Raw genomic sequence first — 17,190 nt, 5'->3', positions numbered from 1 at the left:
TTTTGAAACCCATGTTCCCCAGAAGGAGCAGAGTTGTGTAATAAGAAAACCCTCAGAAAAGACACACAAAAGACCCACAAAGAGACACACTTCCTTCCTTTTGGCCCAAGGAGCCTGGCCTCCTTCTGACTCTGGAGCCTCAGGAGAGAAAGAGAAGCCTCTGTTCAACTGAGACTCAGAGAAGGTTCTGGAACAATATTCCCCACAGTCACAAGCAGCACAAAATGGCCACCAGAACACAAAATGGCTGCCTCTGTCTCAGCGCTTGGCAGATGGCAGTTTGAGGCCTTCAGGGAACCCAAAATGGAGGATGAAAGGGCCCCAAAGTCAGAAGGGTCCTCAAACAGGATTTCCAAACCTTAATAACACCTAAAATGCCAAACCAAAAGAACATTCCCAGAGTCCCATAGCACTGAGCCATGGCCATTACAGTGGAGCAAAGCAAGAATGCCCAGCGATGGCGACATTAAGGGTCATTAAGGTCTGGCAGCAGCTCCATCTTCCCCACCCCCACCCCCACCCCCACCCCCACCCTGATATCATCATTATCTTCTTCTTCTTCTTTGCTACAGGATGAGAGCCACCATTAAAAGCAATGAAATGCCCTTTGGGGAGTCCCAGTCTCCCACCTCCAGAGAGAGTGTGCCATGCCTAGAAGGACTGCTGGGCCTCCATCCTCCCAACCTTAATAGCAGTGGCCAAAGAAAAGCAGCAGCAGCAGTAGACTCAAGCCAGGCCCAGCCAGACCTCAGGGCAGCAGTGAAGCCTAGTAGTTCCAGGCCTTCCCTCTCTGCTACCACTCCACTCCCCTCTCTCTTTCCTTCTTTCCTGTCTGTCTCCTCTCCTCTCCTCTCCTCTCCTCTCCTCTCCTTCCTTCCTTCCTTCCTTTCTCTTTCTCTTTCTCTTTCTCTTTCTCTTTCTCTTTCTTTCTCTCTCTTCCGCGCGCAGAACTAAATAGAGAAGCAGAGGCTCCTCCCCTTCTTGAGGCTGGCCAATAGGGGCAGAGCAGCTGGAAGACCCCGCCCACTGCCCCAGACTCACATTTTGTGTTCTGGCAGCCATTTTGTTTTCTGGCAGCCATTTTGTGTGCTGCTTGTGACTGTGCGGAATAATGTTCCAGAACCTTCTCTGAGGCCTCAGTTGAACAGAGGCTTCTCTTTCTCTCCTGAGGCTCCAGAGTCAGAAGGAGGCCAGGCTCCTTGGGCCAAAAGGAAGGAAGTGTGTCCCTTTCTGTGTCTTTTGTGTCTCGTTTCTGAGAGGGTTTTCTGACACAGCTCTGCTCTTTCTGGGGAACATGGGTTTTAAAAGGGATCAGAAATGGAGAGGATAGGTTTAATACAAGCCTTATTCTTCTTCTTCACAAACATTGGGCTTTGGCTTCTAAGAGGAGGCTTGTCCCCCAAAAAGGCCAAAATTAGCTCCTTTGGGAGTTTTTCAAAGTCTCCCCAGTTTTCTTATTAAGAGATTTTTACTCATGAAGGAAGCTGACAAACCAGACCATCTCATTTTACCAAGAATGAATCAAACAAACAACAACAAAAATAAGGATTAGACAGAAAAACGAAATGCTTAGTTTTTGAAAGTAAAACCATTATTAAGAGGGGAAAAACCAGACTTGGGTGCTTCAACCCTTTTACCTCCAGCTCAGGCTGTATCTGTACTGTAGAAATGTTCCAGTTCGAAACTGTGTTAACTCTCCTGGCTCCATCCTGGGGAATCCTGGGATTTGTAGTTTGTTGTGGCACCAGAGATACAGAGCCACCCCAAGGCAAGGCTCTCCAGGGCTCTCTTGGCCCTCCTTTGCTTGCGAATACAGTGGGCCCCTGGAATACGTGGGGGATCCATTCCGGACCTCCCCCACACATATACCAAAATCTGCGTATGCTCAAGTCCATGCACGCTGACATTGGGGACAAAAGTCCCTCTCCTCCCCTCCCCAACTTTTTCCTTCCTTGCCGCCACGGTCGGGGGAAAGGTTGCTTTGGGCTGTTGGAGGCCACGAGGCCTCCAGCCCACCATCCGGCCCTTCTGTGGAGGTGGCAGTGATTGCGGTGGTGGCAGCGAAGAGGAAGCGGAAGAGCAGCGCCAGAGACCTCCACTCTACCTCAGCCTGCAAGCCCCTGCTGCCGCCACTGCGGAAGGGCCGGGTGGTGACCCGGAGGCCTCTTGGCCTCCAACAGCCCCACACGGCCCTTGCGCCATGGCGGCGGTGGAAAGGAGGCCGAGGAGGCCTGTGGCACTGCTCCTCAGCCTCCTCTCCACTGCTAGCACACTGCCGGGGGAAACGCCTCTTGGCCTCCAGGAGCAACACCTGGCCTTTCCCCTGGCCTTGGCAATGAGGAGGCCGAGATGGTGGAGCAGCAACACCAGAGGCCTCCTCAGCCTCCTCACCGGCACCGCCAGCACAAAAAGGCCAGGTTCGCATGTTGGAGGCCAAGAAGCCTCCAGCCCGGCACCCGGCCCTTGCGCAGAGGCAGAGGCGGCGGCAGAGAGGAGTCTGAGGCTTGGCCTCCTCGCAGCCACAGCTCCACTGCCGCCGCCAACGCGAAAGGGCCAGGTGCAGCTTGGAGGCCTCTTGTCTAGCTTGTTTCATGTTTTTGTTTTATATACTGTTTAATTTGGTTAACTACTCTTAAGAGACATAGCTATGAGATTCTATGCTATGGGGTGTACTATAAACCTTTTAATAAATGAACAGGGATTGCAATCCTATATATACATATTATCAGACATAACTCCAGAAAATGTTAGCCTTTTGGATGCCACAAGGTTCCCCTCATTGTTCAGTGCAAGAAGCAACACTTCAGCTGCCTTCTAGAAGATAAAGCAAAAAGGCTTCCAAAAGAACTGAAGCCTTGGGCAAGTCTCACTGTCTCAGCCTCAGAGGATGGCCATGGGAAACCCACTCTGAAGGAACCGAGAATCATAGAATCATAGAGTTGGAAGAGACAGCAAGGGCCATCCAGTCCAACCCCCTGCCATGCAGGAAATCCAAATCAAAGCATCCCCGACAGATGGCCATCTAGCCTCCATTTGATGACCTCCAAGGAGGGAGACTCCACTACACTCTGAGGAACTATGTTCCACTGTCGAACAGCCCTTACTGTCAGGAAGTTCCTCCTAATGTTGAGGTGCAATCTCTTTTCCTGCAGCTTGCATTCATTACTCTGGGTCATCGTCTCTGGAGCAGCAGAAAACAAGCTTGCCTCCTCCTCAATATGACATCCCTTCAAATATTTAAACAGGGCTATCATATCACCTCTTAACCTGCCAAGAAAACCCCTTCAGAGACTCCCATAATGTCACCATAAGACCTGGAAACAACTGGAAGGCAGACACTAAGAACAACATTGGGAAAGAGGTGCAAGCCTTGCCTTGGGAAAGTGCAATGACTGGGCTCCAGTCAATGGAGGTCTTCTTCAGGCAGTAAAGGGAGGTTTATGCAAATGCAGAATGACATCACTGCTACGGAAGGCTCTCTTGACCAATCAGAGAGCAAGATGAAGGTTCTTCTGGAAGCTTCCGTGAGAAGGAGATATAAGGCCTGAGAGACCAAGAGACAGTTGGGGGAATTGTGTCGGTTGGAGATCGAGAGAGAGAGAGTTAAAGAGCGGATCTTGGAAGTTAGTCTCAGAATTGGACACTTAGGTTTATTTATTTTTAATAGCTTGTATGAATTGAACATTATATACTTACAAATATTGTACCTGCAAGATTCTTAATATCTTGTAGGACTTATATTTCAGTTATATTTTGTTATTTATAGTAAATATCTCCTTGAAGTATCTACTACTCGACGCTCCTTTTACACGTCTTTTGGCTCAGTTGATGCTTGGGAAGATCAGTAAAGAAGGAGAAATAAGGTTCCTTAACTGGTCCCAGTGTAGGTTAAGGGAAGTCCTTTTATAATTCACTGGATGATGGCAGCGTGATTTCAGGAATTTAAGGGTCTGCTGGGCTAAGAGCCATAATGTCTAAATGTCTAATTAACCATTTGTAAGCCACTCTGATAGCCTTTTGGCTGAAGAAAGGAGTATAAAACTATTATTATTATTATTATTATTATTATTATAATTATTATTATTATTACAGGGCCGCGGTTTGGCTGCTTGGACCACCGGAGATCATTGCAGTGAGTCAGTTGGAAAAGCCCATCTCACTCCAGAAAATAAAGGTACTTGAGGAGTTTGCACTCTACTTCTTTCTGTAATAATAGCTACAAAACTGATAATAGCATTTGGGACATTTAGTCTTTTAAAAACAAATATGGCAGATTTAAATGCTGCTTTAAAACCTCTTTCCATCTGCCAGCTTTGCGCTGGTTTTGGGGGGAAATGAGAAAGTGTTGGGAGGGAGGGACTGCCAACAGAATTAGGAGATGCATTGCAGGCTATGGATAGTTTGCGGCCAAGAAAGGTCCAAAACACACGGCAGCAATAGTCCAGTTTGAGACCGCTTTAACTGCCCTGGCCCAGTGCTAGGGAATCCTGGGAACTGGAGTTTATTGTGGCACCAGAGCACTCTGAGAGAGAAAGTTGAATGTCTCACAAAACTACATTTCCCAGAATTCCCTAGCACTGAGCCAGGGCAGTTAAAAGGGTCTCAGATTGGATTATTGCTGCAGTGTGTTTTGGACTTAGGTGACCCATTGCAAATCACACTCTCTCAGCCTCAGAGGATGGCAATGGCAACCCCTCTCTGAAGAAACCTGCCAAAGAAACACCATGATAAAGATACCTTGGGGTCGCCATAAGTTGGAAACGACTTGAAGACACACATGAAGAACAGAAAAAGTCTGCTATTATTTCTCAGGTTGTACATGGGAACGGGAGGCAGTGTGGTGCAATGGTTTTAGTGTTGGGTTACAACTCTGGAGGCGAGGGTCCAGTGCCCCACTCCTCCATGAAACCAGCTGGGTCCCTTGGGCAAGAAGCCACACTCTCTCAGCCTCAGGGAAGGCAATGGCAAACCTCCTCTGAACAACTCTTGCCAAGAAAACCCCAGGAGAGGCTCCCCAGAAGTCGGCCATGACTTGGAGCCACTCCACAAAAAACCACAAAGCCTCAAGAAAGAGCCAGCTTGGTTTAGTGGCTGGAGCATTAGCCCAGGGTTCGAATGCCCTCTTTGCCATGGAAACCCACTGAGTGACCTTAGGCAAGTCACACTGTCTCAGCCTCAGAGGCAGGCACTTCCAAAACCACTTTTGGACAAATCTTGACAAGAAAAGCCTGCAAAGGGCTTCCTTTATGATTGCCATAAGTCAGAAACAACTTGGAGGCACACAATGACAACAAGAGCAGTAACACCACTAACAGGGCTTTAATCACACCTCAAAACCCAGATATCGAGAAAGAAAGAAAGAAAGAAAGAAAGAAAGCTATTGACCATATGTCTGGTGAATAGGTTTTCTATGGGGCCATTTCCACTGGGGTATAACGCGGGTTACGAAGTGAATTCAGAAAGTAGCGTGCCCATTTGAACCCGATTTAAACCTAGAACGGTTCTAGATCACCCCGCATGCGTCCCCATTTGAAATCGATTCATATCTTGCTTCTTTTTATAAACCGCGTTAAAGGCATATAACCCGCGTTAAAAAAATAGAAGGGTTGAACCTTCTATTTTTTCCTTGATTTGGGATAGGAATCTAGTTATTTAAATGGGAACGATCAGCCTCTGAAATCGGGTTAGCTGGATGGGAGGAGCGAGCGCGATGGGCCTGCTTGGAGGAGTTGCCCTTTCTGTCCCCATCCGTCGTGGCCATCGGCATCTTTGCTTCCCTCACCCCTTTTTTCTGCTGCGGTCTTTCAATAAGAGATAAGGATTTTTATTTTATTTTAATGGTTTACAGGCGCTTAATCTCTTCAGCATCCGTGCCACTCAAGGAGAGGGTTGCTGCACAGCAATCTCGGGGGAGATAAGGAAACCCTGTGTGTGTGTGTGTGTGTGTGTGTGTGTGTGTATCAATGAACACCATTTGTAATGGAGAGGAAGAGTGCTCCCTCCCTGGGCTGTCTATAGAGCCATGAAGCGGGGATCCGTCCTGCAAAACCCATCATAGTTCCTCTGGAAAGAGCTTTCCCTAAGCAAGCAGCCTCCGCCAGCCTCTCTGGGGTCTTTTTTCAAAGGCAGCAGCCAAGCAGAAGTGCTTTGGGGAGGCAGTTTCTCTCTCCCCTCAACCATCCTTCCCCACGGATAATTGCAGGACTCCCCTTCCTTCGAAGGGAGAGACCAGAGAGGGAGGAAAAGGAAGGGAAAAAATCTGTCTTCAGAATTCACCCTGCAATCGCAGACTCCCAGCTGTGGGCAAAGCTACCCCTCCTTTCCCTCCTAAACACACACAGCCTCGCAGAGCAGAGGAGTAACCCGAAACCTTCTGTCCTGTCCTCCCCCCAGGAGACAGAAGGAAAAAAAATGCAAGCCTGCTCTTTGTTTGAGAAGGAAGGCTATTCTCCCTTTCCTCACATCTAATCCTCCTTCCCTTTCCCGCCGCACTTTAAGTGCCTCCTCATTGGCTCTTTTATAAAAAAACCGTGAAATTTAAAAGTGACGTTTTGATGACGTTGCTTTGATTGACAGCCCCAAAATGGTGAGTGGGAACGAAATAAGGCTAAAACCGGTTTATATATACACTGGTTTATTTGAATAGGAACGCAAGCGGATCACTTAAAGCGAATTAGTTGGTAAATGAGAACGAAGGGAAAAAAAGCGGGATAAGACCAGGGTTATTTTGAATCGGTTTTATTTAAAACGGTGTATTTTAAATCGTTGTAAATCACAAGTGGAAACAGCCCCCATAATTGTCCACTATTACCAGGGAGAAAATGTGGAAAAAATTTGAGACCAAACTGTAGGACAACTGCAGGACAAAACTCAGCCCAAAATGGAGGACATTTAAGAAAAATGGAGGACCTTAAATGTCCTACATTTTGGGCTGAGTTTTGTCCTGCAGTTGGTCTCAAATTTCTCCTACATTTTGTCCCTGGAAATAGTGGACAATTATGGCAACCCTACTGGTGAAGAAGACATGGGATTTTTTTATACTTTGTGACAGAGACGTAGCCAAGCCGGGGGGGGGGTCCAGGGGGTCCGGACCCACCCTTCACACTCCCTCTTCCTCCTCCTCTTCCTCCTCCTCCTCCTCCTCCTCTTCCTCCCAGAGCAGGGCCTCCCTTCCTGCGGCTTCTTTCCCTCTCTTTCTCCCTCTTTCCCTCTCTTTCTGCTCCTCTTCCTCCTCTGCAGTTTTGGCAGAAAAAAAATCTCCATTCCTGCAGGAGAGGAGGAGCAGGAAGAGGAGGAAGAAGAAGAAGGGATGGAAGGAAGACAGGAAGGAAGGAAGGAAGGAAAAAAGGAAGGAACAACGATAGACAGGAAGGGAGGGAGGGAGGGAGGGAGGGAAGGAAGGGACTCTTTCACCCCATACCCACCCACCCTTCCTGTTCAGTCCACACTTTCCCTCTGTCTGGGGGAGATAAAGGGGCCCTCCCTCCCCAGAATTGGTGCCTTTTTTGAGGGAGGGAGAGTCAGGAGGGAGGGCAGGTAACTGCCGTTCCCTCTGCCTTTCTCCTTCCTTGCTGGGTGGGCTCCTGGTGCCTCCAAAGCCAGGGATCATGGGGGAAGGAGGGCTGCAGGGCGAAGAAGGCCCAGAGAAGACCAAACAGGTTGCCAACATTTTGCATGTTTTGGGGGGGTGGGTGGGAAAAGAGCACATAGACCCCTTTTGCAAGGCAGGACCGGGGGAAAGAGGGCCAGTTGAAGGCTGGAAGGGGGCAGGCTCTCCTAGTAAGAGGGCTCCAACCCAGGCAGAAATACAACAACAGCAACAATAACAATAATAATAATAATTGATGGTTGTGATGTTTGTATCCCACCTTTGTCCTCAGATTGGGACCCAAAACAGCTTTGGGCTATTTATTATTATGTCTCTTGATACTATCAGTCATGTTAACTGTGTGGTTATTATTATTATTGCTGCTGCTGTGTGTGTTCTGTGCTTTCAAGTCATGTTTTTAATTATGGCGACCCTATCGCGGGGTTTTCTTGGCAAGGTTTCTTCAGAGGGAGATTTGCCCCTGCCTTCCCCTGAGGAGGGTGAGAGAGTGTGGCTTCTTCTTGCCCAAGGGACTCCATGGCTGCAGAGGAGGTTACATCTAATCTGCCTCCATTCATTTAGAGCCAGAAGGGACCCTCAAAGGACATCTAATCCAGCCCCAACCTGCCATGTAATGACAGGGTCATTGTTGTAAACCAAATGGGGTCCTGCCATTGCCAGCCTCAGAGGCTGAGAGCATAGGACTTGCTGCTATTTCACAAGCCCTGAGACTTTGTGACCTTGTTGTGTGTTTAGACTTATACGCCTCAAATAAATATAAACCACAACAAACCATTGAGGCACTGAGACAAGTTTGTAAAGGTTCCCTGTTTTTAGGTCTCTTCCTTGTGAATAGGACTAATATTTAAATGACTTTTCATATTGCTCTCCATGTATCATGTTTTTTGCCTTTATATTGTTATTATTTTGTCATGTTTTATGCCTCACTTATAAAAATATGCTGTTAATATTGAAGGAGTTTCATAAGAGGAATAAAGTGCCTGTATGTACATTCTGGGGAATGTCTTGGAGGCTTGTTGGCAACACTCAGCCAGATTGGGGAAGGAGTGAGGGCAGCAGGAGCCCTGAGAGGAGGAAGCCAGGGAGCAAGCCCTCTCTTCTCACTTCCTCCTTCCCTTCACTCCAAGGGCAAACTTCTCCACTGACTCAAAGACTTCCCTGCAGCCCTGGCTTCCTTTATGTCCCTTCCCCCAAAAGACAGCTCTCCTGGCTCTCCTTCCCCTGAATGAACCTGAGGGCCCTTGGCAATGGGGCTGCAATGGAGCCCCCTCCCCTCCTCTTTCCCTTTCCTAAGGTAAATGCTGACCCTCTTTCTGTGTCTCTCAAAATGGTGGCACTTAGTCTGGACCCCCCCTCCCCAAAATCATGGCTACGTCCCTCTTTGGGATGCTTTTATGATATGTATTTTACACATGATTGCCTCCTGAGGACACTCTGAGGACTGCCATTGGCTGGAATCCCCTCCCTCCCACCATCCCTGGCCCTGATTGGCTGGAATCCCAGTCCTTCCCACCATCCCTTGCCCTGATTGGCTGGAATCCCAGTCCTTCCCACCATCCCTGGCCCTGATTGGCTGGAATCCCAGTCCCTCCCATCATCCCTGGCCCTGATTGGCTGGAATCCCAGTCCTTCCCACCATCCCTGGCCCTGATTGGCTGGAATCCCAGTCCCTCCCATCATCCCTGGCCCTGATTGGCTGGAATCCCAGTCCTTCCCACCATCCCTGGCCCTGATTGGCTGGAATCCCCTCCCTCCCACCATCACTGGCCATTTTGTGTTCTGGCAGCCATTTTGTGCTGCTTGTGACTGTGGGGAATAATGTTCCAGAACCTTCTCTGAGTCTCAGTTGAACAGAGGCCTCTCTTTCTCTCCTGAGGCTCCAGAGTCAGAAGGAGGCCAGGCTCCTTGGGCCAAAAGGAAGGAAGTGTGTCTCTTTTCTGAGAGGGTTTTCTTATTACAAAGCTCTGCTCTTTCTGGGGAACATGGGAACCTTTAAAATGGATCAGAAATGGGGAGGAGAGTTTTAACACAAGCCTTATTCTTCTTCTTCACAAACATCAGGGTTTGGCTTCTAAGAGGAGGCTAGTCCCCCCAAAAAGGCCAAAAGTGGCTCCTTTGGGAGGTTTTAAAAGTCTCCCCAGTTTCCTAATTAATAGATTTTCAGGCAAGAAGGAAGGAGACAGACCAGAATAACTCATATTACCAAGAATGAAACAAACAAACATAGAAACAAACAACAAAAATAAGGATGAGACACTAAAACAAACTGCTTATTTTTAAAAAAAGCAAAACCATTTTAACAGGATAAAAATTCAACTTGGGTGCTTCTATCCTTTTACAAGAGACTTAGGCTGTACCTGCACTACAGAAATAATGTAGTTCGAAACCACTTTACCTCTCCTGTTTCCATCCTCTGGAATCCTGGGATTTGTAGTTTGTTGTGGCATGAGAGCTCTCTGGCAGAGAAGGCTAAGTCTCCAAAGGTAAAATCCCAGGATTCCATAGCACTGAGCGCTTAAAGTGGAGTCAAAGTGCCTTATTTCTATAGTGCAGAAGCAGCCTTCTTGGGAAAGGGACTGATGCTGGGGAAAAGAGGAGGAATGCAGAAGGAAAGGAGGACGGACGGAGGGCCACCTGCAGCTGGACTGGCCTCCCTGAGCGGTCAAGACCTGAGCTGGGTTGTGGATGATGGGCACTCTTAATATTAATATTGTTTTCTATTGATTTTAATTAAGGAGCGGAACAGGGTCCTCCTTTCAATAGCATCAGGAAAATGTTTAGGTGTTGTTAAGGTTTGGAAATCCTGTTTGGATGCTTTTTGTGTTCTCACAGCCTTTGGGTGCCATCAGGAAAACCTTTCTCTAGGGTGAGAAATCCTGTTTGGGGTCCCTTCCGACTTTGGGGCCCTTTCATCCTCCATTTTGGGTTCCCTGAAGGCCTCAAACTTAGGGCTGCCATAAGTGAGGACCTCCAAACTGGGACAAATGTAGGACAAATGTAGGACACATTTTTGGAAAAAAGGAGGACACGCAAAAAATTGAGGTTTTTTTTTTAAAAACGTTAATAGAAATGCATATTTTTAGGCATGATCAAAATGGAGGACATTTTGGCATTATTCCTAGACAGATGGCAGAAAAGTACTTGCCTTCGGGTTCAACTTTACTTCTCAGAAGTGTGTACTTGGGCAAGGGATAAAAACAAACAATAATAAAATTTAATAAAATAAAATAAAACAAGCAATAATAAAAATTAATAAAATGAAACAAAAACAAGCAATAATGAAATTTAATAAAATAAAATAAAAACAAGCAATAATAAAATTTAATAAAATAAAATAAAACAAGCAATAATAAAAATTAATAAAATAAAATAAAAACAAGCAATAATAAAATTTAATAAAATAAAACAAAAACAAGCAATAATAAAAATTAATAAAACAAAATAAAACAAGTAATAATAAAAATTAATAAAATAAAATAAGTATTTTATATTTTTAAAAATAATTTTAACCCCCCCCCCCCCCAAAAAAAAAAACCAAGGCAGACCTAATGGCCACTGACTCAGCTTTCCTCCTCCTCCTCCTCAAGGCTATGGAATCCTGGGAACTGTAGCTCTGTGGACCATTCAGGCTCCTTTTGTCAAGAGAGCTCTGGTGCCACAAGAAACTACAATTCCCAGAATCCCATAGCACTGAGCCATGGATGTTTAAGGGGGGGTCAAACTATTTCTGCAGCCTTTTGCTACCCCAAAGCCCTTCCTATTTACCAGCAAGGCAAAATCTCTTCCTTCCAAGCCATTGAAAACCAACCCAAGTGGAGGGCTGATTGCTTCTTTCTCATTGGTCAGCTTTGGGAGAAATTTGCATATTACAAGTAAAGTAATCATCCATCTTGAGGGGAGAGAGGCAGGCAAGCTCCAACTGCCTGCCTGGAAGAGGAAAAGCCCTCCCTTCAGCCACCATCTTGTGGGGAGAGAGGCAGGCTAGCTCCAACTGCCTGCCTGGAAGAGGAAAAGCCCTCCCTTCAGCCATCATCTTGAGGGGAGAGAGGCAGGCTAGCTCCAACTGCCTGCCTGGAAGAAGAAAAGCCCTCCATTCGGCCACCATCTTGGGGGGAGAGAGGCAGGCTAGCTCCAACTGCCTGCCTGAAGAAGACAAGCCCTCCCTTCAGCCACCATCTTGGGGGGAGAGAGGCAGGCTAGCTCCAACTGCCTGCCTGGAAGAAGAAAAGCCCTCCCTTCAGCCACCATCTTGGGGGGAGAGAGGCAGGCTAGCTCCAACTGCCTGCCTGGAAGAAGAAAAGCCCTCCCTTCAGCCACCATCTTGGGGGGAGAGAGGCAGGCTAGCTCCAACTGCCTGCCTGGAAGAAGAAAAGCCCTCCCTTCAGCCACCATCTTGGGGGGAGAGAGGCAGGCTAGCTCCAACTGCCTGCCTGGAAGAAGAAAAGCCCTCCCTTCAGCCACCATCTTGGGGGGAGAGAGGCAGGCTAGCTCCAACTGCCTGCCTGTAAGAAGAAAAGCCCTCCCTTCAGCCACCATCTTGAGGGGAGAGAGGCAGGCTAGCTCCAACTGCCTGCCTGAAGAAGAAAAGCCCTCCCTTCAGCCACCATCTTGGGGGGAGAGAGGCAGGCAAGCTCCAACTGCCTGCCTGAAAGAAGAAAAGCCCTCCCTTCAGCCACCATCTTGGGGGGAGAGAGGCAGGCTAGCTCCAACTGCCTGCCTGGAAGAAGAAAAGCCCTCCCTTCAGCCACCATCTTGGGGGGAGAGAGGCAGGCTAGCTCCAACTGCCTGCCTGGAAGAAGAAAAGCCCTCCCTTCAGCCACCATCTTGGGGGGAGAGAGGCAGGCTAGCTCCAACTGCCTGCCTGGAAGAAGAAAAGCCCTCCCTTCAGCCACCATCTTGGGGGGAGAGAGGCAGGCTAGCTCCAACTGCCTGCCTGGAAGAGGAAAAGCCCTCCCTTCAGCCACCATCTTGGGGGGAGAGAGGCAGGCAAGCTCCAACTGCCTGCCTGAAAGAAGAAAAGCCCTCCCTTCAGCCACCATCTTGGGGGGAGAGAGGCAGGCAAGCTCCAACTGCCTGCCTGGAAGAAGAAAAGCCCTCCCTTCAGCCACCATCTTGGGGGGAGAGAGGCAGGCAAGCTCCAACTGCCTGCCTGAAAGAAGAAAAGTCCTCCCTTCAGCCACCATCTTGGGGGGAGAGAGGCAGGCTAGCTCCAACTGCCTGCCTGGAAGAAGAAAAGCCCTCCCTTCAGCCACCATCTTGGGGGGAGAGAGGCAGGCTAGCTCCAACTGCCTGCCTGTAAGAAGAAAAGCCCTCCCTTCAGCCACCATCTTGGGGGGAGAGAGGCAGGCTAGCTCCAACTGCCTGCCTGTAAGAAGAAAAGCCCTCCCTTCAGCCACCATCTTGGGGGGAGAGAGGCAGGCTAGCTCCAACTGCCTGCCTGGAAGAAGAAAAGCCCTCCCTTCAGCCACCATCTTGGGGGGAGAGAGGCAGGCAAGCTCCAACTGCCTGCCTGAAAGAAGAAAAGCCCTCCCTTCAGCCACCATCTTGGGGGGAGAGAGGCAGGCAAGCTCCAACTGCCTGCCTGGAAGAAGAAAAGCCCTCCCTTCAGCCACCATCTTGGGGGGAGAGAGGCAGGCAAGCTCCAACTGCCTGCCTGAAAGAAGAAAAGCCCTCCCTTCAGCCACCATCTTGGGGGGAGAGAGGCAGGCTAGCTCCAACTGCCTGCCTGGAAGAAGAAAAGCCCTCCCTTCAGCCACCATCTTGGGGGGAGAGAGGCAGGCTAGCTCCAACTGCCTGCCTGGAAGAAGAAAAGCCCTCCCTTCAGCCACCATCTTGAGGGGAGAGAGGCAGGCTAGCTCCAACTGCCTGCCTGTAAGAAGAAAAGCCCTCCCTTCAGCCACCATCTTGAGGGGAGAGAGGCAGGCTAGCTCCTACTGCCTGCCTGAAGAAGAAAAGCCCTCCCTTCAGCCACCATCTTGGGGGGAGAGAGGCAGGCAAGCTCCAACTGCCTGCCTGAAAGAAGAAAAGCCCTCCCTTCAGCCACCATCTTGGGGGGAGAGAGGCAGGCTAGCTCCAACTGCCTGCCTGGAAGAAGAAAAGCCCTCCCTTCAGCCACCATCTTGGGGGGAGAGAGGCAGGCAAGCTCCAACTGCCTGCCTGAAAGAAGAAAAGCCCTCCCTTCAGCCACCATCTTGGGGGGAGAGAGGCAGGCTAGCTCCAACTGCCTGCCTGGAAGAAGAAAAGCCCTCCCTTCAGCCACCATCTTGGGGGGAGAGAGGCCTAGCCTGAAAGACTAAGAGCCCTCTTCCGACCACCATCTTGAGGGGGAGAGAGGCCTGTTATGTTTGTTTGTTTGTTTTTTTACTTTGTATTGTACTTCCTGTTGTATACCGCTTTGATCTAATTTGGAAAAGCGGTATATAAATAAACATTATTATTATTATTATTATTATTAAAGGTGTTTAGGGCCTCAAAAACGATCCTGTCATAAAGAATTACAACAATACTGACGCAGTATACATTTAAAAGATGAGGCAATTAGGCTCCCAGTGAAACATGAACCATTTATGGCCTTTTTTTTTCCTCACTGTAACCTGGAAAGTCAGGCCTCTTGCAGGACATATATACCCAGTGGGTTGGCAATAGCTCTGAGTGGCAGGTGTCCTGAAGACCTGCTCTCTAGGCTGAGCCAGGCAGGGAGGCAGGGAGGGTGGCACACAGCCATGGGGAGGGGTGGAGCTGCCTCCAGGGCCTCTGGGGGGGAGGAGTCCTGGGGGCGGGGCCAAACTGGGGTGGGACTGTGTGGCCCCGCCCCAAACTGGGAAAGTCCCGCCCATGGGCGGGACATGGCAACCCTACTCAAACTGCCAAGTGCTGAGGCAGAAGCAGCCATTTTGTGTCCTGGTGGCCATTTTGTGTCCCGATAGCCATTTTGTGCTGCTTGTGACTTTGGGGAATAATGTTCCAAGCCTCCTCTGAGGCCTCAGTTCAACAGAGGTTTCTGTTTCTCTCCTGAGGCTCCAGAGCAAGAAGGGGGCCAGGCTCCTAGGGCTAGAAAGGCTATGAGTCCCTTTGTGTGTCTGGCCCACCATTTTGGGGTGAAGGAAGGAAGGAAGGAAGGAAGGAAGTGGCCTGTGGTGGTCTGAGGAAGGGAGGCAGGGGACTTTGGGCCAGTGGGGAGGCTGGGCTTTGGGGGCTGGGAGAAAGAGTTGGGGAAAGAGACCCTCCCTTTGGGCCCTAGCTGGGGAGGGTCCCACCGGTCCTTGCCTCCCCCTTTGGGAAAAGAGACCCCTCAGCCCCCTGGACTCACTCCTGCCACTCATTCCTAGAATGGCTGGGACTCAGAGGAGTTTCCTAGGCATTGTCACCTTCTGCCCTCCATGGCCATTGGCACTGACCTTTTCCCATTGCCTTCCCTCCCTCAGCCCTGTGGACCTCCTCCTCCTTCGCACTCAGAGCAACCCTTCTCTACGGCTGAGGAGACGGCCTCAGACCCTGGAAGCTCCGGCCATAAAGGACTGCAGAAAAGCCCTTTCTGAGGGATCAGGGTCTTTGTACTGAAGGTAGGCCTTTATTCCTGGAGATGAAAGAGGACCTTTGTTTAAATATTTCAGTCCAGGATTGTGTGAAAAGGTTGCAGCTGAGAGAGTGAGCCCATGCTTTGCAGGCATAAAGTCCCCAATTCCGTCTCTAGCAGCATTGTCTTCCCAGAAGATGGAAGTGAGATTTTCAGACTCCAGACACACAGTCGTAAGTGAGTCCTCTTTATGGGGACTGTGTGTGTATGTGTTGTTTATTAGAGCTTGGTAAGATATTTGTCTCACTGAGTTTATAAAATGAATTTACATACTTCTTCACTTCCCCAAAATGAGCATAATCCAGGGTGCAATGTTCACTCATAAGCCTATACATTTATAGATTTTTGTTATGTCAAGTGCAACACGTTCTGCAGTGTGCATCTTTTAAAATATATATATACAAGGAAAACTGAAGAAATTATGATTTTGACACTAGATCCATTCAGAAACAATGCACAAAAATGTAAATGCCTCAATTTCTATGTGACTTTAGCAAGCAGAGAGGGAGTGTATACCTGACTGACAGCAAACACAGCATTTAAGCTTAGAAAAATAGTCTCATATGCAAAAATGAAATAATTATTTTGACCAGTGTCTAAATGGGAAGGGGACCATGATGAGGAGAGGGCATAGATTAGATCTGTAAGATAATTCATGTCTCATCCAGCCCAAGAGCTAGAGCTTCTCCGTCTGGGACATAAGGCAGGTCCTCCCACTCCTCCTCTGTGTGAAAGAGAAGTCAAATTCTCATCAGTGAGGATAACATAGCATGAAAAATTTGCATCACTGCATTTAAAAATCTGAGGAGTCCGGAATCCTGTTGGGTAACCCTAGAGAGTAGACCCACTGAAACCATAAATGACTGGTGAGTCAACATATAGATAAATCCAACTGATTCAGTGATACTACTCTGATCAGGACTAAGCATAGGATACAGGTGAGGATTTAGGCCTGTATGTGGCTTGAACAGGATATTCTCAAGCCAAGATGAACAGGTAACAGTGTGGAAAATGGGCACTCTCCACATGGGCAGGGACACTCTCAGAATTATGACTTCTCTGCATGCAGAAGACTGCCATGGGAATTGGGTACTCACTTTCCATCAGCTCAATCCTCTGGTGCCCCCTGATCCTGGGAGAAGGGCTGGACCCCATGGAAGGGGAGCAACCTGAGAAGAGAGAGCTCCTTTCCTGACCTTCCTGACGAGGGGCCTCCCTGGGGAAGGGCCAGTTGTAGACCCATTCCACCCAGAGCAACACTGGAGCATAGAGAGTTCTGCTGGTTTGGCCATTGGGAGAATGAGGAACCACCAGGCCAGACAGCCTGACCCAGCACAACCCTCTCTGTTCCAGTGTTGCTCCAGGTGGAATCAGGCTACTGGGTGTGAGGTATTAAGGAAGCATCCAACTGTGTTTCTGTAGTCAGAAGCAAAATGAAGAAATCTTCCTCTGAGGGCTACTGTGGACCTCTGCAGGTTTCAGCAGATAATGCACTCATTTCACATCTAGATATGAGGAAATAGTCAGGACTTTTTCCAATTCCCACCCCCTGATCCCCAGCTACTCTCACAAGGCATGGAGTACCTGTTGTGTAGGGGAGCTGCAGTGAGTCTGCTAGGTCCAGGGGGCTTTGGTTGGTGCAGAGGGAGGAAGGAGATGCATCTGCCCAAAGGAGTCATTAGTTACCTGCTTATGTCACCAGCAGGATGCTGATCTCTGACTTTGAGTGCTGCAGGGTTTCTTGCTAAACCAAGCCTTACCCTGGTCTCTTTTCTCAGGAACTTCATCTCGACCCCCTTGACACAGTGTTGGGACATCGTTTGCTGGAAGTGACCCAAGTACAAGGCCACCAGGACTCCCCTGCCCACCTAATGGCCAACACAAAGGCCAAGCGGAGGGAGTTGGGCTCCAACAGAAAGAGGCTACCGAGGTACAACAACTCTTTGGTAAGTTGCCATCCTGACTATTAGTTTCATCTGTGTCATTGCTGGACCGGCTCATGAAT

At 48.9% G+C, this 17,190-nt stretch overlaps 2 protein-coding genes across 2 annotated transcripts in view; one reads left to right on the top strand and one right to left on the bottom strand.

Annotated features, from left to right (window-relative positions):
* LOC149287671 (uncharacterized) overlaps positions 1-17,190 on the bottom strand; it is a 432,704-nt gene that overhangs the window by 90,551 nt on the left and 324,963 nt on the right. The window lies entirely within an intron of this gene.
* LOC149287675 (uncharacterized) overlaps positions 14,414-17,190 on the top strand; it is a 12,053-nt gene continuing 9,276 nt past the window's right edge. The window contains exons 1-2 of the mRNA XM_089492601.1: positions 14,414-15,171; positions 16,964-17,131. Coding sequence (XP_089348727.1) covers positions 17,057-17,131 — 75 coding nt within the window. The 5' untranslated portion in view covers positions 14,414-15,171; positions 16,964-17,056. The remainder of the gene's footprint in view (positions 15,172-16,963; positions 17,132-17,190) is intronic.

The sequence above is a fragment of the Sceloporus occidentalis genome, unplaced genomic scaffold (genome assembly GCF_023333645.1).
Source record: "Sceloporus occidentalis isolate IW3139 unplaced genomic scaffold, rSceOcc1.0.p SCAF_57, whole genome shotgun sequence".
NCBI lineage: Eukaryota > Metazoa > Chordata > Lepidosauria > Squamata > Phrynosomatidae > Sceloporus > Sceloporus occidentalis.
This window is presented reverse-complemented; position numbering and strand designations above follow the sequence as displayed.